Below are 25,178 nucleotides of genomic sequence, written 5' to 3'. Positions count from 1 at the left end.
CATGGCTTCAATAGGGATGGGAACTCCTGCAGGATGGCGGAGTATGGACAGTTTCCAGCCTTGAAGCGGGCGATGCGGCTGCACACTGAATGGCTACAGGGAATGCCGTTGACGCGAAACCGGGTTTCTGCATCCCAGAGCAAGCGTTTTTTCATGTTCACCATGAGACCGAAATGGCTCAGAAAATCTGCTCCCAGAATAGGGTACTGCAAGTCAGCCACAAGGAAAATCCATGCGAAGGAGCGGCGGAGGCCCAAGTCGAGAGTGAGGGAATGCTCTCCGTACGTCGCAATCGGCGTGGAATTAACAGCTTGCAGGGTGCGGGACGTTGGCTTGCGTGGTGAACGAAAAAGAGAGGACGGAAGCACACTGACGTCAGCGCCGGTGTCAACAAGAAACTTTAGTCCGGAATTGTTGTCAAGAACAAAGAAGAGGCGGGATGGACGAGTGCCAGAGTCTTAGCCGCCATATCTAGTGACTGGCTCGGGAGTTTCCCTGGAAGGTGCATGGTGGTGTACAGTTGCGAGCCTTGGTGCGGAAACGGCGATGATACCAGCAAATTCCAGCTGGAGATGGGGAACGTCGATGCGCGAAGCGGGATCGGCGTGGAGACGGAGAAGGACTGCAGTGGCGGAGGGCTGCAACCTCCAGCTGCAGGTTGGAGATCTGTTCCACGAGCTGAGAAAGGTCCACTGCTTGCGGCGAGGTGGAACCAGTAGCCGTAGGCGGAGAAGGGGGGTGCGAGGCCACAGCTGCGATCTGCGGTGGTGCCATTTCCATGATCTTGTCGGCAAGGTTGGCCAGGTCGTTCAGGCTCATGGTGCCAGCAGCGGCTAAAACCATGCAGACATTGGCCGGCAACCGCTGGAGGAAGAGTTGGCGGAGCAGGGAATCGTCGATTACGGCGCTGTCGGGACGGTCGCCGAGCAGTTGGCGCATACGCCGTAAGAGCTGAGAAGGCGCGCGATCTCCGAGTTCTTCTTGGGTCAGCAGGCGCTGGAATCGCTTTTGCTCCGACATAGACGTCCGGCGAATTAATTCAGTCTTGAGCACGTCATATGGTGATTGTGTCGGTGGGGAGGCAACCAAGTCGCGCACCTCGGAAGCATCAGTAGGGGAAAGTGCGGCAACGACGTGGTAGAACTTCGTCAGTTGGTCACTGATGAGACGAAGGGCGAATTGGGCCTCAGCTTGCCCGAACCATACGACGGGATCGGCGGCCCAAAACGTCGGCAGCTTGATAGCGACGGCGGAAACTTGCGGTGGGGGCAACAGGGGCGCCGCAATAGCGGGCACCGCAACGTTCTGTTGCTGTGGTCCTGGGACTTGCTGGACTGGCGGAAAGTGGCCTGCTGGTCCTGGGAGAGGGCCAGTAGCAGAAGGGGGTCCAGTGGCCATCACGTCCGGGTCACCAGTTGTCTCGTGTTGAGTGAGGCCAGGAGACAAAAGGCGTCAAGTCGGACCAGACTATTTTATTGACCGTTCTGGCCGGTCGCTCGAGTAGAAGAAGAAGTAACTAGCTCGCGTCTCGTGAGCGCGAGATGGCAGGGCACAAACAGGGTCATGTGGCCAAAGGCGATGTTGGTGCAGCTAGTGCTGCTACAAAGGAAAGAAAACGAAAACACACACGCACATACACACAGACAGATACACAAAAGGGCCTTAGAGGCTGGTCGAGAGACCGGTGGCACGGAGAAAGCTCAAGAGGGCAGTCGTAACTGCCCCCTGATTGTGCAGGACCGGGCCGAGCAGGGTAGCCAAGCTGTCGCAAGTGGCGTTGGAGGACGAGTCTTTGTGAGAGGTACCGGTTACAGGATAGGAGGTAGTGCTCGATGTCGGCTTCCACACAACAAGTTGTGCAATTGGGGGTGTTCGTCTTGCGCATTTTATACAGGAGTGAGGGTGTCCGTGCAACATTCATTCGAAGACGGTGGAGGAGTGAATCTTCAACTCTATTGCAGCGGCAGGCAATAGTGAAGTCCTGCATGGGGGTCAATGAGACGTACGAAATGATGATATGAGGTAGAGTCCGCTCGGAACTGCCGGGTACGGACACAACGCCACCGGCGAATGCATCAGGGAATTTATTGACTGGTATACGGAATCACGCGAAATATTTTTGCAGCGCATGGAGATCGTGAGAAGGCGTTCGTACTCATGCGCCGCAAACACGCTGTACACATGAGGTACAGCTGCTAGACCGCCTTTAAAAGGTACCGAGCCGGTACGGATGGGTGTCGGAGCCCTCGTGCCGCTTGAATTTCGCAGTGGTCGCGAACTGCTGATGACCGTGTACCGCTTGGCCCAGGTGCGGGCCCTCTTTCATGCGGTACGTGTCGGGTGCCGAATTTAGAGTCTACGAGAATTATAAGCGGAGGAAAAAGGACTACTGCACGAAAGCACACCAAGCACAACCTTTCGTAATGTATCAAATAACACGGAGCAGCATAACGTGTAATGTCAGTAAGCCTATATTTCTTGCGAGAGCACCGTAGCCAGAAAATTATTTCGAGAGGGGTTCTGCAGCTTGGCGAACCGCAAAAACACAGGTTAGGGCCGGTTCGGGTTCGCGTTGCTTGGGTTTCGTTGCGGTTCAGTTCCGGTTCGGCCGCGCCAAAAATCGAAGGGTTCGCAGCCCCGAACCGGTTCAACGTTTCCGTTTTATATTTCCCATAAAACTGCTTTTATCAGGAAATGCACGGCTAATAGCGTACTGCTGTTGTCTGCGTTGACGTTTTTTGTGGCCAGGTACTCCCTTTAGCGAAAGAATAGAGAAATGGATGAACACTTGCAAATAGCGTCCACGCTGATGCAGCGATATAGTCCTGCTGCTGTCTTCCCAAAATCGCTTTCTTTCACACGCTCAGTGACAGCAAGATACATTACGGGAAGGCAAATAAGAGGGACAAAATTTTACATAGACGACGGTACTGACCTGGCACACTGCATTCGCAGTGTGAATCGATCTGCAAACGCACTGAAGCATGTCGAAAATAAGTCTGCCACCCTTCCTCTGTCCGAGCTCACAGCTATGTACCAGTTAATCCACAACACAAAGGCAATGTGTCAAACACGATTGGACTACCAGTCAGCAGGACTATGTTTTTCAAACCACCTCCAGTCATACAGACATCGTTCTGCGTATGCTCCTTTTCCGCTTCTTGTGTTTCTGAGTCGTTTAATTTTGACTGCTCACGTGTAAAAGGAAATGTTGCGCGCTTGCTTAATCACGTATTCGTCTTATAGGGCTACACAACTGGCCTACTCCATTCCTCCTTCATTTGGTGGACGATGGCAGACCACTCACATTTCACAAAATACAGCAGTTGCTAGCAGAAAAATGCCGCGTCGTTCGCTTGGAAATTCAGCGTTTGAAAAGCGTCCACGTGGCGCCTCTTGTCTGAAGCGCAGATACCGCAGCGCGTCCGTGGGGCTATCCGCGGCGCTCACAAGGAACTGAGCTTCAACGTGTTAAAAAAGGCGCAAAAAGCATTCTTACTATACGTCCTCGTTTGACTGCTAGGTGAAAATTTGCGAAATCCATCATATGGAGACCAGTTTATCATTTTTCGGGGAATGGGAGGCACTTGAACTCTTATGCTGACTTCTTTTATGCCCGAACCGTGTCGTTGCGAACCGGTTAGCGCTTTATTTTTTTCGTTCTCCTGCGTTCTTCCTCAACAGTGTCATAAAACTTTCAGTTCGGGTTCACTCTAAGAACTTAACTTCACCGCATAGCACGCTCTGCGCCAACCATTGTCATGAATGACAGGGCTCTCGCTTCGGATTCGAACAGAGAACGGGGTGTACGCCAATTTCGATGCATGATAATCGACACGAAAGGGCGTCCGCCACCCAGACTCCCCGAACCAGGAGCGATAACCGTATCATACGTGGCACTAATTGGCGCAGAGTGTGCTATGCGGTGAAGCTCACTTTTTAGAGTGTTCGGGGTCGGTTCCAGCTTCGGGAGTTTTCGGTTCGTTTTCGGTTCGACACCCTGGTTCTACGGGAACATTGCATGGGGGAGAAGACTTCACTTTTGTTTTGGGGGTGGTTGAACCAAAACGGCCCGGTCTGGCTAGGCCACTCTGTGGCAACCACGATTTACTAGGTTATATCGACCATGTCATAATCGGCAACCCCTATGAGGAGCCCACCCGCGCGATTCCCTAGGAGCGCTAAACATTGACTGGCGAGATCTACACCATAATTGGACAATGGAACTTCGAATTTTGAACGCACAGAAGCGGACGTATGACTACCGTAGCAGACGACACCAACAGCTTCTGCAACAGCACCAACAGCACAGAACACGCAGAATTATGATGATAATGAACTTGAGAAAGAAGCATCTCTCGTGGGGCCTCCACCGCTTGCACAAACATACGACGATAAGCTGAAGTACAAAGTATTGTAGAAATTGAGGAAGGGCCGATGATAGCGCCATCGCTAACCTCCAAATGCGGTGCTGGGAAGGGGTGCCTATGACATGGTCGTTAGAATAATCTAGTAGGTCGTGGCCAATTTGCCGTGTCGTAGGACTGCGGATACCTCCACCAACTGGAGTTCTTTTCACCACAATATCTACTTCATTCGCAAGGGTTTTGACATCATTTGCATCTGTACACAGACATATCTTCGATTGGCGCTTCGCTTCGTTAAAGGGTGAACCGCATGGCACGAAAAACTGGCCGAAAACTGGCCGAACCGAAATCGGGACCGAATTTTTTTCTGTGCATCACCGCATGCTACCGAAATGCACCCCGAATTTCGGCCGAAGACTTCTGGCCTTGGGGAACATCGCCTTTCAACCATCCAGGTCAATGAGATAATCCCTGTATTCATAGGGGCAGAAGTCGCACACACGGCAACAGCAAACCCTATTGCTACGTCATCGTTGCTATGGTTCTCCTTCCGGCTGAATAGCCATTGGATGCTTCTACTTTTTCGGTTGGCGTCACTTCCCATTTCGGAGGAGAAATCTGGCTTGGCCAGATCGGGCCGAATTTGGCACGGAATTCTGTTCTCCGAAAAAAGTTCGGTCCCGAATTCGGTTCGGAAAGAATTCGGACGCTTTTCGGGCCATGCGGTTCACGCTTAAGTCCTGCAACATGTTGAAGTGACACTCATTCGGTTCAGACACTGATGCTGCAACTGAAAAAGTTCTACAAAGGGGTGTGTAGAAATGTGAATAATTAAAAAGCTACAGTCAATCTCATTTTCAATATTTCAATATTATACATGTACAATACAAAAAAAAAGCTTATTATACCTCCACCATTATTATACCAGAATTCCGAGATCAGTTCTAACTAACCTCCACGCAAAGATCTCTCCAATATAAGGATATGCCAAGCAATTTCGGTACTAGGGATAGTTCCCGAGCGTTCCATATAAACCCGAGCTTGCAGACATACCATGCGTTTCAGCACCACTAGGTGATTCACAACTTCCAGGTTCGTCACGAACACCTGCCGCGAGATTAACATACATGCCTCGAGGTACTCCAAGCCTAAATACTTTGAGCCGTACTCCAAGCCTAAATGCTTTGAGCCCGTACCCTAAAGTCCCTGCATTGGGAATCCAATCCAGGGACTTTACCGTACCCCACTGCCATACGGTTGTTCCCTTTCAATTGCTGCTGCACCTGAAAGGGCTCCAACCTCAGGAGGTCCAGGACAGGAAGGCGCTTCGTCATCATCCGCCGTTTCAGGAGCATTGTACATTCCAAGGGCACCGGGACTACTCGGTATATCGAGCCCGCCAGGCAGTTCATGTTCATAGCGAGGAACAGGTGGACCAGGTGCATATGGGAGGTCATCAGACGCTGTGGGGTTGCCAGCACGTCCAGGACCTCCAGAAGCACAGTAACCGCGGTCGATACCAGGTGTTTCCAAGCTGAGGGCTGTTGAGACATCCAGCTGTAGAAATAACGTCAGAGCACCTGCAAGAGTGAGCTGCTAGTTAATCGATAGCATTTAAAATGCCCTATTTTGTTACTTGTGTTTTACGATGCTGGTGGTGTGCCGATAAGCAATTTCAGCGGTCCGGGTTGGCAAACTACTTCAGTTCTCCTACACGCTTAGTATTACAGGCGGCTTAGTATTAGCCGCGGGGCAGCTAAGTTTGGGACATTTTATTGGACATTTTACGTTTGGACATTTACATTTTATTGGAGCATTATTCAGATCGAGTTCCCTGGGCAAAAAAAATATTGGGGTGCGTTAAGTAGCGGCTCTACCTAACGCGCTCTATGTACTCCCTACTTCGTACTTCGGTGCGTCTTCTAAACGGTCTTTCAGAGCCGCGAGCGCGATACGCTTCCAGGCGAAGTTTCCAAGACCGCTCATTGGTTTTCCGGCCTCCTCCTTTCTACGTACGTCGCGGAGCAGTTCAGCACTTACGCGCGCAGACCTGCAAGCAGGAGCGTGAGCGTTCATCGTGAGCGCAACGCTCCGGAAAACGAGTAACCCGTTCAGTAAAAAGGAGCGCGCTCCCGGCGCTTTCGAGCCGCTACTTAACGCGGCCTCACACAACAGCAGGAGCGCCGCCTCGCACGCTGCGCTTGTGTTCTCTGACTCCAAAGATGATTTTTGTTTGACAGCGGTCAGAAGTCGTTTCATTATTAAACAGCGGGATGCACGCAGAACTCTGAATTACAAGCATGAACGAACACGGCGCCGTGATCTTCTAACTGCTGCATGCTTCGCTCACGGACAACGCACGCAAAACGGTATTCTTAGGTTTATGGCGTCCGCTGTAATTCGAGAAGACGCCACTGCGCGGTGCACCATGAAGGCGGGTCGTCTGTGTATGCCTCTTTAACCGCAGACGCTGTGGCCTTTAGTGGAAGTGAATGGACCTCACAACATTGCTTTTGGCCATCGTGCACGTGCAAATGAAAGCAGACGTGAAAGCGAGGCTGTGTGATGCTCCTTAAGGGTGCAAGCGCATTTATGAGAAAACTTCTAGATCTGCTGCCACAGACTTCCTGGTAACGCAGAATAGCGGGCGCTACTTAACGCGGCCTGCCATTTTGTTTAATTTGCAGGCCCCTTCGCGACCCTCCCGAGGGTCGCAACCCACAGTTTGGGAGCCACTATATTACGGTATTATTTTCCTTCATTGCGTTTTTCACATTTAGTAGGGTCATGCTTACACCCAATCTTGAACTCGCACATAGCGAGCGTTATCGTTATTTTTATGCCGCTTATTTATTAAAGATGCCGCTTTCCGAACGTCACGCAGTGGCACGTAAACCGTTTTCGGTAGGCTGCGATTTCAAATAAACTTTGCGGTTGGCCTTCGCTCGTGGGCTCGGAGCGAATCGCGGGTCAAGTTATGCATTTAGCGCTTGTTATGGGTTACAAACAGACAATTAAAACAATAATGGTTATGGTGGTGTGTGTGTGTGTATGCTATACCAACAGCATTTCTCTGCATAGCACAATCCTAGTCAACCGTCATCTTGAATGATATCGTTATCGAGGCTTACACCTTTTTGTGACACTTATCCAGTTATGATAATGGTTGCAAAAAGGCGTACACTCTTTGCTTTCCACAAATCTGGGGTGATAGCAGCATCATTCTGTGCAAGGGTTGGCCTTCAGCGTGCTATGTGGCGAAGGTACGTTTTTGAAGTGTAACGAGAAGCTCAAGGCCCAGAAAAAAAGTATAACCCAGCAGGATCTGTGTTCTGGCGTCCCATTTCGCTGTTAGATACAGACTACAAGCTTTTCGTGTATCTGTTAGCCCAGCATCATCCATGAAGCGGAAATGCTGCTCAATGGCTGATCGGGGAACGTATCCTGCCTTGCCGAGTGTTCAGTGGTGGCACTGACAAGAGGCTGCCCGTAGTAGCTCTTGGAGCAGGAAAAATCTGTTTTGGCGTGGCTTCCCATGTCACCGCAAACCGCGGCCAGCCCCCTTTTCGCCTCCTTTACTCAACTCCTCGGTACCTCCAAGCTGGTGCCATCATCCTACCACCCTACGTGCAATGGCCCTGTCGAAAATTTGTATCGCAATCTAAAAGCTGCCCTGACCGCTCATGAACACCGAGCCCGCTGTGCGGATACTTTTGGTATTCGAGCCGCCCTGAAGCCCAGTCTTGGTTGCAGCACCTTGGAAACTTTGTATGGCTGCACTATGCGACTTCCCGCTGAATTACTGGCACCCACCAATCATGTCCTTGCGCTATCGTATCTCCTGGAACGCCTTCACCGTGCACTTACGAATCTTCGCCCTGTGCCCATCCGTGCTCGTTCGACACACTGACCGCACCACTGCGAGCCACGTGTTCCTGCGACACGACGCCGTCCAGAAGTCCCTGTGTGTCCCTTAATATGGCCCACATTCTGTCCTATATCGATCCCAGAAAATATTTCCCATCTCCGCCGATGGACAGGTAGACACGATCAGCGTCGACAGACTGAAGCCGGCGACAGACTGAAGCGCCAGCCTTAGCCTCCCACCTCGATATCAACTGCCCCCGCTGTACCCACCGCCTACTGCTACTACACCAGCCTCAAACCAACGCAAGAGGTTTACGTGGTCTGACAGACCTTCGGTGTATCCAGAGGGTGCCCTGTAGCAACAGGCTTCAGATACCGACCAAGACGAGAACTCCCTCCGCCATTACTTCATCGCAACGTCACACGGCGCGAACATATCTCCCTTTTAAAACAACATTGCCCCGTTGTTTATTGCCCTTTTCCTACCAGGCGAAGAGAACAAACGTTTATTACCAGACCAAGCCTGTGCGAGGGCTTCAGCTTTTGCACTTCATGGAGCAGGAAGTAGCGACGGATATCGTGTAAACACTGTTATATGTCACAAACCTGATGTTGGCATAAGACTGCGTGAAACACTAGCCTCGTGCGCTATTGTTACGAGCAGCACAGCTTCATGATGGCAATGGATTAATGACAGAATGAGAATGCACGTGGCATGAGCTGTCCTTGTCGTCACATTAACGCCCCCCCCCCTAGCCCTGAAGTCATGGCCTCCTGGATAGGACGGCAAATGCGGATGGGAGAGGACGTCGGGTGGTGGGCGTGGATGTGGACATTGCCGCCTGGGCACGATGGTGATTGTGGATGAGAGAGGATGTGAGCATGGGCGTTCCCAGGATTTTCTCCAAGGGGTGTAAAGTGCTTCCAGAAGGGGCAAGAGTGCAATCCCCCCAGACACCACCACCACATGTTTTCCTGGAGGCGGACGTTGCGGGCTCTGCTGGTGTTCAGAGGTTCGTATTATGACTCCTGAGAGTAGTCACTATGACCTATGGCTAAAGAGCGCACTATTTTCACAAGCAACCTTGGATCTCCAGAGAGCACCTCCCCCCGCCCCCTTGCCCCCTCTTTTCGCGGAATATTATAGGGTTTGTTCAGAAACGTCGTCTTTGCGCATTCTTTTGTCCGTCCTGAAGAGGGCCATTTTTGATGCCGCCGGTCATGAGCTACGTGCGGTGTGCCCAACTCTCAATGTGACGTCCTCCTGACGCTAGACATCTGTGAAGACGCTTGTGGTACTCTGTGAAGACTCTTGATAGCATTCTGTGCCCGAGTGAGTGTTCGTTTCTGCTGAGCTTATTTCTGCTCCTTCATTGTTCTGTGGTGGATTTCTCTCCACTGTGCACCTTACATTACACATATCTCTGGAGGAAGAAATCACAAGGGGTCGGGTCTGTTGACTTAGCAGGCAAAGGCATCATTGGCGAACCCCGTTCCATCCATCCATCTTCCAGGGAACGTTTCCTCCAGCCAGCCACTAACTTCTGTGGCCTAATGCGGAGGCGCGCCATCCTGCACAAAGATGCAGACGTCCTTCTGCATAGGAAGCGAGCTCAATTCAACGGGAACTCCCTTCTCAACATTCTCATAGAAAGTTTTCTCCCGTCACGGTCGCGTAAAAAAAAGTGTCCGACAGTGTCTTCACGCCACAGTCCGCACCATATTGCCGTCTTCGGCGTCTGCTGCGGCAGCACAGATACTCATAGTTAGTTTGTCAAGGACCAGTAACGACAGTTCTGCCTGTTGACGTTGCCATTCCCGCGGAAAGTGGCCTCATCGCTGAACGGTAAAAACTCCAAGTGAAACGGGTTGTTCTGAATTCCTGAGTTCAGCAGTGCAGAACCGCACTCTCCGACCGTGGTCCTCCTCATCCATTGCATGGAGCAGTTGAATCTTATAGGGTCGACATGCGTAAGTTGTTAATTCTTCCCGTATTGCCGATGTGGCCGTACTGTAAAGGGTCGCAGCTCTGCTAACAGACGTATGAGGAGCAGCCTAAAAACAAAATCTCAGGTCGTCCGTGGCTACCACGTTCCGGTAATCGTGCTGTTTGCTTTTCACGCTAACTTCTCCCGCAAAGCAAGACGCCCGCTCCTGGATTGGCCGCTTGCACGCTGGACGACGGTGGAACGTCTGACGACACCTTTCGTGCAGTGTTTGATGCTCCGAAGTTGTAGATATCATAGAACAACTTGGGTCCGCTCTTCGACGGTTGGCTGGTGCATAGCAGAGAACCAGTAAATAAACCAAACACAACAAAGCAAAAGTAATGAACAACTTACGAAAATATGTACAGCGATATACAGGGTTGTCCACCAACCATGATCGAAATTCATGGTAAAAAACGTAGGCCCCGGAGAAACATGCGGTCAAGGGACTTTTTCTGCGAATAGCTTTTGCCACATATTGGTAAAATTTTTATTTCACTTCATTTGACGCAAAGTTAATTTTTTAAATTGAACTCCGAAATTTCCCAAGGCAACCTAACGTTTCTTTGCGGAAATGGGTTCCCTGTGGTCATTTTACTCAGTATAGCACATAATCCCACTCGTAATGCAATGGCACTTGCCGAAATAAATTCGCCGAAAATGAGCCATTGGCTCCACATCTTTTTTGACGCCTTGTAGTTTGAGCGCAAAGCTGCGAAGAAAGGAGGTTACACTGACACGCCAGTCGAGAGGGAAAAAGGTTACAAGCCTTACCCACGGAACAAACACGCGCGGTGAGTGCGGGAATCAGAGCTCTATCTTATCAAAAATGAGGTCACCCGAGGTTTTTAACCCTTTCCCGTCTTGTGTGACGTGCTAATGTAACATCCTTTCTTCGCAGCTTTGCGCTCAAACTACGAGCCGTCAAAAAAGAGGTGGAGCCAAGGGCTCATGTTCGGCGAATTTATTTCGGCAATTCCCATTGCATTACGAGTGGGATTATGTGCTATACTGAGTAAAATGACCAAAAGGAACCGATTTCCGCAAAAACAACGTTAGGTTGCCTTGGGAAATTTCGAAGTTCAATTCAAGAAACTAACTTTCGGTCAATGGAAATGAAACAAACATGTTACCAATATGTGGCAAAAGTTATTTGCAGAAAAAAATCCCTTAACCGCATGTCTCTCCGGGGCCTACGTTTTTTACTATGAATTTCTATCACCGATAATACCGATAATAAATGTAATCGAAGCGTCGGGAGACCAGCCTCGAATGTAAATTCGGACAACAAAACAGACGGCGAACAAATCGTCTGTTTGTAAAACCACGGCAGCGATCTGACTAGGAAGTGCCATAACTATCACCCAATTGACGGCAAGTCTTCCAATTAAACGAAATTACGCTTCCTTAGGCGTGAATCTCAAAGACTCCCGCGTTTATGAATCCCACATGCGCATAAGCATCCACGTTGAGATCTCGTTTCGGTTTCTCCACCGCTGGTACCCCTAGCGGTGTATGGACTGAAACGCGGAGAGACCGCGATATTGGCATTGGTACAGGCAACTCGGAATGCTCAGAGAGCCAAGTTTGCGTGACTAACTTTGTTACTGCGTAGAGTTTCATTACGGCGATTCTTTTGTTCGTTTTCATCGTGTAAAACCGTCATCGTGCGCCACCGGAAATCCGTGCGCGGTAAGCAGGGAACAGTCATTTTCCAGTAGATTGTCACTTTCAGCAGAACAAAGAGCAAAAATAGGAGGATACTTTTTTCAGCGGCATGTTCAACAGATGCCGCTTGAGTCGATCCCGTCGTATGAATATGTGTATGAGTGAGAAAACATGTAAGAGTGAAAGAGGGATACGTGAGAGTGCGGTTGGTTTGTCCCCTGAGATGACGCAATCTTGGAAGTCGCAGGGGAGGTGTGTTAGCTTAGCTCAGTTGGTACGAGCCCTGGAACGGCAATCCAGAAAATGTTGGTTCGAGTCCTACAGCTGGCTAAACCCTTCAGTGATTTCCTTCTCATATTTAATTTCTTAGGCACTTGAGGCTTTGTATGTATTTGTCCTTTCTATGCGTTCCAGCCTCAGAACATCAATTGCCTTGATGTTGACTGTGTTGATGTTCCGAATAGAGCACTTCACGGGCCTCATTTTCAGGCCAGCGCCCTGCCTAGGCCCGTCTGCTACAGCCCGCACCCGACACGGGCCCGACGTCTTCTATAGATTTCCAGCCCGGGCTCGGCATGGGCCCAGTCCGTACCCGACCGTTTCCATGCTCAGGCCCGGTCCCAGCCCGCCTCTGCTCTATATGTCTCGAGACACGGAACAGCGGCCTGCCAGCAGATAAACACAACCCGGACGTTCGAGCGTACTTCCTCACTCTCCACCAGCTAGCTGCGTCCTTCTCGTCGCTGTGCTGTGCTCTTTAGTAAATCTAAATACGCGTGTGCTTGGTGCTTCCTTGCTTGGGAAGGCAGCGCATATATGTACCTTGCGGTTCAGGAGAGACTCATCTCCGCTCTATTGCGCAAACGCCGGTGCTAGTTGCCCTTTCTCCAACTCTCACGCGAACGAAATATGTCAGAACACCTAACTTAACTGACCCTCGTGCCGGACTCTCAGCGAGCCCGCCGCACCGATCGTCCTCAAATGTGTGTGAATGCACGTGTGAAATCCAGACCCATTACACGGAATAAGCATGATCACATGTAAAAAAAGTGATAGTTTTCAGATGAGAATACCATAATATCCCATACCCAATGAAAAAAAAAAGTTACATGAAAATTCAGCTGTCCAGTCTCGTGAAATATGTTCGCGTACATGACCGACCATGGCCAGCGTTGTCCAGCCCGTACCCGGCCTGGGCCCGGTGGCTGAAACCGAGCCGTGTCTTGGAGGCGCCTGCAAATTCGATAGCCCTGCTCGTATTCCATTCAAAACGAAGGGTGAGGTGTCTAAGCTTAATTTGATTATATACACAGACACACACACACACACACAAAACACCCAAGTGACGAATTACTTGGTGTAACAACTCACCATCAAGATAACGTTTGTGTGTTTGTTTCTTACTGGTTTTGGTATTAGGGGAAGTTAAGACTCAGTGAGTCAGTGTACACGCCATTCATATTCCACGACAACGTTAAACATTTTACAATAACGCAAGACACGCTTAAACCATTACACCTTTATTACATCCCTAGTGCACCCTTAACACACCAATCTAGATGTGCTCCCAATTCACACCCATCTATGAGAGGTTCAGCCTCGAAGGGGTGTAATATGAGTGTGATCTGGGTGTATATTGCAAAATACGCCCCTCTTACACTAACATAGTTGTAAAAATAATTTAGGGTGCAGGGGCCCATGCATATCAGCGAACGTGGCACCCATAGAACGCCCTCGTTTCGTCTTAACGAAGCCGCGTACACGTCTACCTGTGCGAAAACTTCAAACTGTGTGGATTCTAGTTATTTGTGATGCCGATGACAAAATGGCACTGCTTGAAGAAGGTCACAAGAAGGCCACTATGGTCATGACCCGCGGAACGAATATTCATTCAAAAACTGTTATGGTAATTCCGGTCTACATTAACGAGACGCGCAGTGCTTTTTTATTGTTTTTTTTTTCTTCTCAAGGAAGTTCGAACCAACCGAGATTATCCGGAAAGGATTCCAGTAGAGAGAGGACTTTCTTATTTTTACGCTACCCTGTGTAAGTAATCACACAACTCTTAGCGAACAACGCTTTGGTTACTACAAAAGAAACGATTGTTGCTAATATTGGTGGTCGAAATGAGATTTTCGTTACCAACTTCTCACCTATCATAGCGTGCACGACGAAAATCCATCGCATCTTTCCTCCTTTGTTTGTCGTCTCAGAGTCTCGGAGGCAATCGAGTACGCACTAAATCACCCACAGCACTACAGTTTCTAGCTGGTAGATGTAGGTATTTGATCATGTGACGTTTATCCTTCCATACAATTGAACCTCCTTCGGGTATGTAGGTCTCACACTGATATCATGGCCGCGTGTACGAATCCACGTCACGTGACATGGTCTGTGCAGCCAGGTGTCCTGTGCCACGGAGTATGGCACGCAGCTGGCCGCCATGGTGTCACTGACTCGTGCGAGTGAAGCCCAACTTGCGTTTGCCCTACTCTTTCGATTGTTTGGTACTCGCTCGACAATAAGACTATAGACACGCTTTGTCCGTTAGGCCCCAAAACAGGTGTGGCAAGCCAGAACTATGTGACAGCCTATCCTTCTGCACGCAATACTGACACCAAACGATGATCTCCAACTGTATATGCAACTAGCCTGAAATATATGTGAGGACGATGGTGTAGCGCAACACCGCATGCCAAACAAGTGAAGAACCAGCTCAAACTAGTCAGGAATGACAGGCTTGGAGAGTCCGTGTCGAGGTCTTGCGGGACGTTCAGAACATGACGGCAAAAGTGGTCATTCCGCTTGAGAAGAAATTGCCTAACGTCGACACTTTCCCTTTTTTATTCATGCTTTCCTTCTTCTTCTTCGCTTTTTTTCTTTGTTTGAAACTTGTTCAAACAATAGGTGTCCACTAGTACAGGAGGAAACTCTAGCTCCTGGAGGAAAAGCACACTCTTCCATCGCAGGAAGACGGCTTCAAAAGGACAAGCATGCCTCGAATACTGAGAAAGTAACCGTCTGTACCATAGTATGGGCATAAATGCAGCTTCGGGCTTCATTTATTCCTGCAATACATACCGTATATCCGTCAGTGCCGAGTTTAGTAGTTTATATTTTCATTAAGGATATCTTGAACAGAATTATCAGACAACCGGTGGCAAAAAAGAGAGAGTCCTGAAAGGAGGCAGTGCTTACGACACTACCACTGTTGTGGTGACAGTGCTACCAGCACTGTGGGCCAGCACGTGGCCCACATGTGAACACCGCACATGTTTTTTTTTACTTCCTGATTTTTTGCTTCCTGAAGGGCAGAGTTACTTCACTGGATGGCGAATGGATTGACTCGATTCGTGTGCATTTCGCGCAGGATCTCCCATGCTTCGTGCGCAAGGACACAATGTCATTTAGGTAGCTGTCCTCCATCACCAAAAATAGGGAAGTGAGTGCCTTATTATTGACTCTCCTGGCCGGTTTCACGTCAGTTCAGGCAAGGAGGTCCCATCGACCTTCTGGATTTTCATTATTTTTGTATATTTCGAAGCTCATCGTACATGATAGGAAGGAGTTGCCTCAGGACAGAAGCCACCGATATTTCGAACAGAGACTGTTCTTCTTCTGGGCACCGTCCTCATCATTGGCATGGTATTTAAAGGGTTAGGTGTGACGTGTTTAAAGGTTCATGCGAATTGTGGGTCAACAGCCCGGAGGGAAGAAAGGTTCCGTACGGGGTTTTACGGCCGGAGTGAATGGCTGCTTTGTTAGAGTGTGGAGGGGATTATGTGAACGTAGTGATCCAGGCTACAGACCGGTTACAGAAAAATGGAAGGTTCACGAACACGTGGACGAAACGGGACAACAGGCAAGAATTGGCAAGCATAGCGAAAGATAAGGAGGTTAGTGATTACGTGGGGAAAATTCCAGGACCAGCAACGTTTTTTTTTTTTTTGTAATGCAAAGTTGTGGCATGCAATAAAGAAAGTAGAAAGCAGTGGCCATGCAGAACATAACAGATGATAATGGAGGTAGAAGGGAAAAGCATATTTTATTTGTGAAGTGTTTCTAGGGTGCCTTGTGATTTGTTGATACCGGACGGGTGAAGAGCGTTGAACTTGTATATGAGATAAGACTCCCTATCACGTCTGTCACGTGTGGATCTAAACCCGGTTTCTAGAATATATAGTTTAATGTTGTCAAAATTGTGACCAGGAACGTTAAAGTGTTCGGCGACTGCTTTGGGGAGTTTGTTGGACGTGTCGGTTCTGTGTCCGGTAAGGCGGTTGTTCATTTGTTGGCCGGTTTCACCAATGTATTGCATAGAGCAGTCGCCGCATTCAATGCAGTATATGACATTGGAGCTTGTGCATGTGAATGCGTGGTTAACGGGGTGGGTGTAATTGCTCGCAGTGCTTTTGATGGAGTTAGCGTGTTGAACGTGCTTGCATGTTTTGCAGCGCGGGAGGTTGCAGGGTCGTGTTCCCGTGTACGGGGTGCTTGTTTTGCTGATTTTGGCATTGACCAAGGAGTCTGCCAGGTTTTTTGTGCGTCGGTATGTCACCTGTATGGGATTTTGAATATATTGCTAAGTCGGTCACTGCTTTGAAGGAGGGGGTCGTGCTTCTGTAGAATGGCTTTGATGTTTGGAAGTGCGTTGGAATATCTTGTGATGAAGCCACTAACACGACACACGCTGCAGCCGAACATATAATTTCCAGCACCACAACCACAACTCCCCGCAACATCGCTGAGTCACATCGAGAAAACGCTGACGCAAGCACCGTAATAGATATATCACGCTCACTAACCAGCGACGAACTACAAGTCCTCTCTAGGGGGTTAACATTCTGCCCTACACTCAATTCTGTTAACGAATACGAAATCCACAAAGACATATCAGACTTTGCGAGACGGCTACGCCTTAGAGAATTCTTCGCTCATACAACACAAGAAAACAACAACGACCTCCGACTACCATCAACCTGGACACCAAATCACGGCCGAGAACCCGCATTAGACCTGTACATTAAACAAGTAAGCAACGACATCCTTCGCGGTATTTCCCAAAGCTCGCGTGGTCACAACTTCACTAAAACACAGCGTGACATCATCAAAGCGCTAGCTGACAGAGATGATATCATTATCAAGCCCGCAGATAAGGGTGGGAGTATCGTCATCTGGCCCACAGATAAATATATTTCTGAAGCTCATAGGCAACTCAACAATACGCAACACTACCTCAAACTGGACCATGACCCAACAAAGGAGTACACGGCGCTAATAACCCATACCATACAGGACCTCCACGAACGAAAGCTCATCACACGTGATGACCTCAAATATCTCACCCCATCAAACACAGGCGCAGGTCGTTTCTATTTACTGCCCAAAATCCACAAGGTACACGCCAACGAGCTCTATACGGCTGACATCCCCGGCAGGCCAATTGTATCTAATAACAACACACCAACAGAAAGACTCTCGAAATTCCTGGACCACTATTTAAACCATATTCCGACAACACTGCCATCGCATGTACAAGACACACCCCACCTCCTCAGAATAATCAGAGATATAAACAACACTCGTACATTTGGTAGGGACACAATACTAGCCACGCTGGATGTGACATCACTGTATACTAACATCCCACACAACGACGGAATCACAGCCCTCTGCAATACCCTTTCTACAACAAACACCAGAAAAGACACGGAAACCATACTCGCTCTAATGGACTTGGTCCTTAAACTGAACTACTTCGAGTTCAATGGCGAACACTACCTACAAGTACACGGTACAAGTATGGGCACACCTGTTGCACCCACATACGCAAATATCTTCATGGGGTTCTTAGAAAACAAAGTTCTCAGCGCCCTCTCATTGAAACCCACGGTGCACCTTCGATACATCGATGATATACTGATAATATGGGAACACGGGGAACATGAATTTCAAAAGTTCATAGATCTACTGAACACCGCGCATAGCAACATAAAGTTCACATCACAACAGTCAACTCACTTAATTAACTTCCTCGACACCACAATATCACTAGACAACAGCAACCTCATCACAACCCTGTACAAAAAGCCAACTGACAAACAACAATACCTTCACTTCAAGAGTCACCACCCGCGTCACTGTAAGGTTGGAATTCCTAATGGGCAGAGTGTAAGACTACGCAGAATTTGTTCAAACGACGCAGATTACGCTGAGAAGCTTGACGAACTCTGCAGTACACTTGCCCAAAGGGACTATCCAGACTCCCTCCTAACCGAATTCCGTCGCAAGGCACTCACACTCGATCGAGACGAGGTTCTGGAAAACCGAAAAAATCCTGACGCGTGCCAAATAAGCTGAATCCCGGACAAAAGCTCACCGGACAAAAGCTCACCGGACAAACGCTCACCCTCGCAGCGTTGAAGCCGGACAAAAGCTCACCACATTTGCAACGGTGTTTTCTCACTCAACGATATATTCGTTGATTGTGTTATGAATTATTAATAGTGCCGGAATGAGAATAAAATTTTACTGCACGTCCGCAGAAATATAGTATTTCAGCGAATGATGATACGGCATGGTACGGCGAAAAGCACATATTCCAAACGCGAATTACATATTATGGGCTAGTCGCTTGCGTGTTAGACTAGTGAGCGGGCACGAACTCAAACACAAAATGTGCATGTTGCAATGACGAGGAATTTTTTAGCCATCTAAAATTTGAACCAAACAATTAGCCCTTATAGCCCAGCTTTTAAGTTGTAAAATTCAAATGCAGTTCGTAAGTTTGCCTTTTTGTCCTTGTTTTATTATGCCCTGTACCTGCCCATTTAACACAAATGAGAACTACCTATGTTATTCTTTGCGCTGGCTTGCCGCGTGGAGAATGGGAAGCGATCCCTCTCGCCAGCTGTGCCGTCTCGGGTTTTTCCCGGGTTTTCCTCAGACGCTTTCAGACCAATGTCGCCGACACTGTTCCCTCTGAAGTCGGCCCGCCCAGGACGCACTTGTCCCCCACATGAGCAGAAGTATCACACTGGCTGACCTTTCCTCGTATTTCCCATCACACATGCATCATCATCATCACTCATACGTTTTGCTACGTCGTCTCTATTTGTGCCTCGCATCATGAGCAGTCCGAAGTGACAACTTGCTTGTTCGATTACTGATCCCCGGAAAAACCCTCCGTAGGTCGGTGTCCCACAGGGATCGTTGGCACTCCGTAAAAATAGGGATGTGCTCTGATAAAGGTCATGGAACGCGGAATAATTCTTCGTTCCTTCTTTTGTCCTTAGTCACCTTTATTTCCCTGGGTTCTGAAACTCAGTACCCCCCCCCCCCCCCATTCCGGATCGGTGTCCCAAAAGAACCTTGAACTTCGTGTAGAACACGCAGTTTGCTCGCGTAGAGGTCTTGGAAAGTATAGTAATCTGGACCTTCTTCGTTTCGCTCCCCGTGATTGTTCTTGGAAAATTGCACTCGGCACTCAAGAACACATGCACACAAAGGGTGACAAAAAGGAGCAAGAAAAAGGCACAGATGATGAAACCTACAAAAGGAGGCGGAAACCTCCGGCACCGTGTTAGACTCGCATGTGGTTCACTATGGAGGTCGTCACGTCTAACATGGGGAAACCCAAACTTCTTGTGGAAGGTTATGAGTACGTCAGAAAGATTTCGAAGAATGATTGGGTTCGTTGGCAATGCAAGTTTCAAAGGACCAGGAGCTGCAAAGGAGCCCTGACTACGGATATTGCTGTAAGTGTACCTTCTTCTGTAGTATGTCATCATACGTACGTTCGTGCATTACGACATGCTTGTTCATCAGCTATTTATCCATTTCAAGGTAACCAAATACTGGTCTGTGCGCGAACACAGCCACGATAAAGACCAGGGAGCGACGGACGTTGCGAAAGTGAGATCAGTGCTCAAGGAAAGCGCCAGGCAATCTTCTGAACCGCCGAGCCGGTTGCTAGCAGGGGCGCTGAGAGGTTCCTCCGCTACTGTGCGAGAAAGGATCGGAAACCTCGAGACCGTCCGCCGCGACTTACGCTAACAGAGATCCAAAACGAGACCCCCTGAGCCACAAAGTTTAGAAGAACTCCACATCGAAGGCAAGTGGGCCACAACAGGAGGACCGCAACCGGAACCCTTCCTACGATACGATAACCACCATCAGGATCGTATAGTACTGTTTGCGAGCAGGGAGCAGCTGAGAGCACCCTCCGCCAGCCGCACATGGCACATGGATGGAACCTTCTCAGTTTGCCCTCGCATTTTCAAGCAACTCTACGTGATACGATGCTCCATTGGAAACAGCGCAGTGGCCTGCGCTTATGCTCTTTTGCCAGGAAAGAACCTTGCGACATACAAGGAGCTTTTCACAGCCATCCAGGACGCATGTGAGGCATGCGGCTTTATTCCAGACCCGGAGGTTGTTGTCACAGACTTCGAGGTGGCATCAATGAATGCACTTAAAGAGGTATTCGGCCAACAAGTTATCACAAGGGGTTGCTTCTTCCACCTGTGCCAAAGCACTCACCGGAAGGTAATTATTACGTCCCTATTATTCCCGTTCACGATATAGTATACAGGGTGTCACGGCAACCCCTCGTCCGGTGCTTATATACATGGTGTTCGCTTCGGTGTACACAGTTGTGAGAGTAATGACTCTTTCCCGTTTCCTTTCTTTTTTTTTTTTTTTTTGTAGCTCCGCGAACTGGGCCTAATCGAGAGGTACAAGAACGATGAGCTGTTCAAGAAGCACTGTGGGATGCTGGATGCCTTGGCCTTTGTGCCCTGCTCCATTGTCCCAGAAGGCCTCGAGCTCTTACGTCGCATTGCAGACGAAGACATGGTGGATTTTCTGGACTACTTTGACGCCACATACGTGAACGGGACCTTCCGAGCAGTCACGGCGGGAAGCGGCAGCCTCCTAACAAGAATGCGTCGCAGGCGTCCACATTTTCCACCGCATGTGTGGAACGTGCTGGATGCAACACTTCAAGATGGAGACCGAACAAACAACGCCTGCGAAGCTTGGAACAACAGCTTCGCAAAGCTAGTCGGACAATCTCACCCAAGCGTTTGGAAGTTAATTGAATGCCTACAAGACGATCAGGCTGTTGCCGACACAACACTGCTCCAGGCAACTATCGGAAATCCCCAGCGAAGAGGGTGAGGCGAGAGACCGTGCGCCTGCAAGCGAGACTGAAGCACCTTTGCCAGGACTATTTAAACCATGGAGATCTCCTGAGGCACCTGGAAGCGGTGGGAAGCTGCATCCGCCTCTGAATCGTAAAAAAAGAAAAAAAATAAAATAATAAAAGTAATACACAGTTTTGCTGTTTCAGTTTTTCCAGAAAAAACCTCAATTGAAGAGTAGTTTATCAATTTATATTATTAATCATTCATAATACAATCGCAAATTATATATCGCTCTGGGAGAAAACGCCGTTGCAAATGTGGTGAGCTTTTGTCCGGCTTCGACGCTGAATGGGTGAGCGTTTGTCCGGTGAGCTTTTGTCCGGTGAGCGTTTGTCCGGTGAGCTTTTGTCCGCGCCCCAATAAGCTTCATCACAAGATATTCCAACGCACTTCCAAACATCAAAACCATTCTACAGAAGCACGAGCCCCTCCTTCAAAGCAGTGACCGACTTAGCAATATATTCACAAATCCCATACAGGTGACATACCGACGCGCAAAAAACCTGGCAGACTGCTTGGTCAATGCCAAAATCAGCAAAACAAGCACCCCGTACACGGGAACACGACCCTGCAACCTCCCGCGCTGCAAAACATGCAAGCAAGTTCAACACGCTAACTCCATCAAAAGCACTGCGAGCAATTACACCCACCCCGTTAACCACGCATTCACATGCACAAGCTCCAATGTCATATACTGCATTGAATGCGGCGGCTGCTCTATGCAATACATTGGTGAAACCGGCCAACAAATGAACAACCCTCTTACCGGACACAGAACCGACACGTCCAACAAACTCCCCAAAGCAGTCGCCGAACACTTTAACGTTCCTGGTCACAATTTTGACAACATTAAACTATATATTCTAGAAACCGGGTTTAGATCCACACGTGACAGACGTGATAGGGAGTCTTATCTCATATACAAGTTCAACGCTCTTCACCCGTCCGGTATCAACAAATCACAAGGCACCCTAGAAACACTTCACAAATAAAATATGCTTTTCCCTTCTACCTCCATTATCATCTGTTATGTTCTGCATGGCCACTGCTTTCTACTTTCTTTATTGCATGCCACAACTTTGCATTACAAAAAAAAAAAAAAACCGTTGCTGGTCCTGGAATTTTTCCCACGTAATCACTAACCTCCTTATCTTTCGCTATGCTTGCCAATTCTTGCCTGTTGTCCCGTTTCGTCCACGTGTTCGTGAACCTTCCATTTTTCCGTAACCGGTCTGTAGCCTAGATCACTACGTTCACATAATCCCCTCCACACTCTAACAAAGCAGCCATTCACTCCGGCCGTAAAACCCCGTACGGAACCTTTCTTCCCTCCGGGCTGTTGACCCACAATTCGCATGAACCTTTAAACACGTCACACCTAACCCTTTAAATACCATGCCAATGATGAGGACGGTGCCCAGAAGAACAGTCTCTGTTCGAAATATCGGCGGCTTCTGTCCTGAGGCAACTCCTTCCTACATTCTACCGGTTCGCTGGATTTCTACCCATCTACATCGTACATGATGATCGACAGCGGTAAAATGAATAATTTATATGGAATAGTTTTAATTCAAAAAAAAAAAAAAGAAATCGAGAAAATCCGGCCCTGAATTCGAGTGTGTCAGTTTTGCCGTGTTTGCACACGTATATCTCCTGATTCTTAAAGATATTGTGGTGAATTTTTTTTTATGCTTTAGTATGCCTACAGGCGGGCAGTCTGAACGCACATTTTGGCGGTCAAGTGCAACGGTCTGTGCTATAAAAAATGGCGAACATGCTCTGCCGCGCAGTTTTGTTCGAACTTCGACGCGTGATTTCTCTGGTTGTAGATGTCGCTCATTACCATACTTCGTATCAGTTCACTCAGCATTTAATGCTCTTTCATCTAATGTATCTATCGTGTGTATATCTCCTACAGGTATCTTCTGAAAGAGGCAAATGTTTAAGCATATTTCGAAGAAAAAAAACAAGGATTTTGCGCGTCCGTTTCTCGAAAAGGGCCTATTTGATTTCATTTATATTTTGCCAGGACATGGCCTGATGTTTGACCTTTCATCTGAGACAAGAATTCTGCTTCAAAAGGCGTACACTAGCGATTAGCGCGTCAAAACGGGGGCCTAGTCTGCGTTCGTACGTGTCGGAACCCAGGCTGCCGGTATCGCGGGACGACGGGCCTCCTGTCGATGCGCCCTTTCTTTTCGCAAGGCTTTCTGACCTTAGGCTTACCGGAGCTATTTGTCGGCAAACATTTGACGTCTTGTTGAAGAAAGATTCCACGCCTGGGAGTTTGTTATTTCCCAGAAAGCTTCTGATCCTACCTTGCCGTAAAGCCGTATTCCAACGACAAAATGGTCAGCGAAGGTGAATCCTCACTCTTGCTGGCTGCGTACATGGTGATACGCATACTGTACAATTAAATATCGAGGTAGGTGTTGCTTCTTGCAGGGTTCCCGCAGTTCCTACGAATCTTGCTTTACTTCATTTTAAAATAGATTTAAATGTAAAAAAACATTAGTGTGGTCGACTGTCCAGTCGACTGTAATTAACGCTTGTTGTGGGATCTTTAATGTAGTACTTCGAATGAATGTCACAATGATTTAACCGAATAATTTTCTTAAAGCCAGTTTTACTGTAAAGGAGAATTTGCAGCATTTCTAAAATGTAACAGCCCAGCCCCTCGCTCCAACCTGCTAGTAAAAGAACACACAGCATTGTAAAGCCGTAACGTTTATTTTGTACACAAGCAAAAGCAATCTAGCACAGAGTAATAACGACAAACTACACACAGCTGAGAATGACAAGGCTCGCATGGAAACTTCTCTCCGTTCTTTCATTTGCAATGGTACCTTAGACAACAACTTGATTAGGAGATGTTGAATGGGTTGTTTCATCGCCAGGGGCGACACTCTACCCCATTCCTGGTGGTGATTCGGGCAATAAAATAATAGTCCAGAACCCCTATACATTTGTTTAAGTCATGTGGCACATCGATGATTTCCAACTGTGAACCTTCCGTGGTAACTTGAATAACATGAGCTACCTTGAATCCTAAAATCGTTCTTCTATTGGTAACAGACGTTTTACAGCAATAGACACTAAACTCGTCGAAGTGATCTATCTAACATGTAAGAACTTCTAGTCATTTTAATAAAATACTTATTTTCATAATATTTGCATGTACAAATGTGTATATCTTTTATACAGCACACACAGTCACTAAAACAGGCTACTAGCAGTTACAGTTATGCAATTAAGGTGCGCCAAGACTTGGCATGAATACTATTCCAGCATGGGTAATCCTGCAAGTACATTTCTGTCGTGAAGAAATTCAAGACAATAACATGATTTCGACAGTGATTTTTCTTATTTGTGGCCAGATGTCGAAGGAAACAGATCTGGCCTGATGACGTTCCCAGATCTGGAAACGTTATTCATGTCAGACACAAAACAGGTCTGGCCTGATAATATTACCTGATCCGGAAATCTTACTCAGGTCAGATCCAAACAGATCTGTCCAGATACGATTATCAGATCTGTAAGTCTTATGCAGACCCACACAAAACAGATCTGGCCTGATTAGGATGCCATTTCTGGAAATGACCCAATTCCTGATCCGAAACAGATATGGAAATTTTGATCAGGCCAGATAAAAACCAGACCTGACATTTTCGTAAGGGCCATAGGGGAGAAAAATACTAATCCACCTTGCAAGACCCACATCATGCACATCGATTTCGCTGAAAACTGGACAGTAGCCATGCCTAGCGAAATAAAGCGTGCGACTGAGGAAAAACAGATTTCCATATTCACATGTGTGGTAACAGCTGTCACGGAAACGCACAGTTTTGGTGTGGTGAGCGAAGACTAGGGTTATGATTCAGCACAGTCACTGTTAGCTTCCATCGCTATTGAAGAGTGCCTTGACGTGAATGTTCCTGTTGCAGTTAATGATTTACGTGTCAGATGGAGCGGTGAGCCATTTTAAAAAATAGCATATACTCTAGGAGGTCTCCAAATCGACTTTTGCGAGCCCGACATGGCTCTTCACAGGAATATTCGCAACGCCAAAAGTGCGTGTGACA

The 25,178-nt window shown here is 48.2% G+C and overlaps 1 protein-coding gene across 1 annotated transcript; it reads right to left on the bottom strand.

Annotated features, from left to right (window-relative positions):
- Positions 1 to 471: 471 nt before the first annotated feature.
- LOC135372479 (uncharacterized) lies at positions 472 to 1,398 on the bottom strand. The gene has a single exon (XM_064606087.1). It carries the CDS (start codon positions 1,396 to 1,398, stop codon positions 472 to 474), a length of 927 nt encoding a protein of 308 aa, XP_064462157.1.
- Between the last annotated feature and the right edge of the window lie 23,780 nt (positions 1,399 to 25,178).

The sequence above is a fragment of the Ornithodoros turicata genome, unplaced genomic scaffold (genome assembly GCF_037126465.1).
Source record: "Ornithodoros turicata isolate Travis unplaced genomic scaffold, ASM3712646v1 Chromosome15, whole genome shotgun sequence".
Lineage (NCBI taxonomy): Eukaryota > Metazoa > Arthropoda > Arachnida > Ixodida > Argasidae > Ornithodoros > Ornithodoros turicata.
The sequence above is the reverse complement of the archived record's forward strand: the minus strand, read 5'-3'. Positions and strand labels throughout refer to the sequence as shown.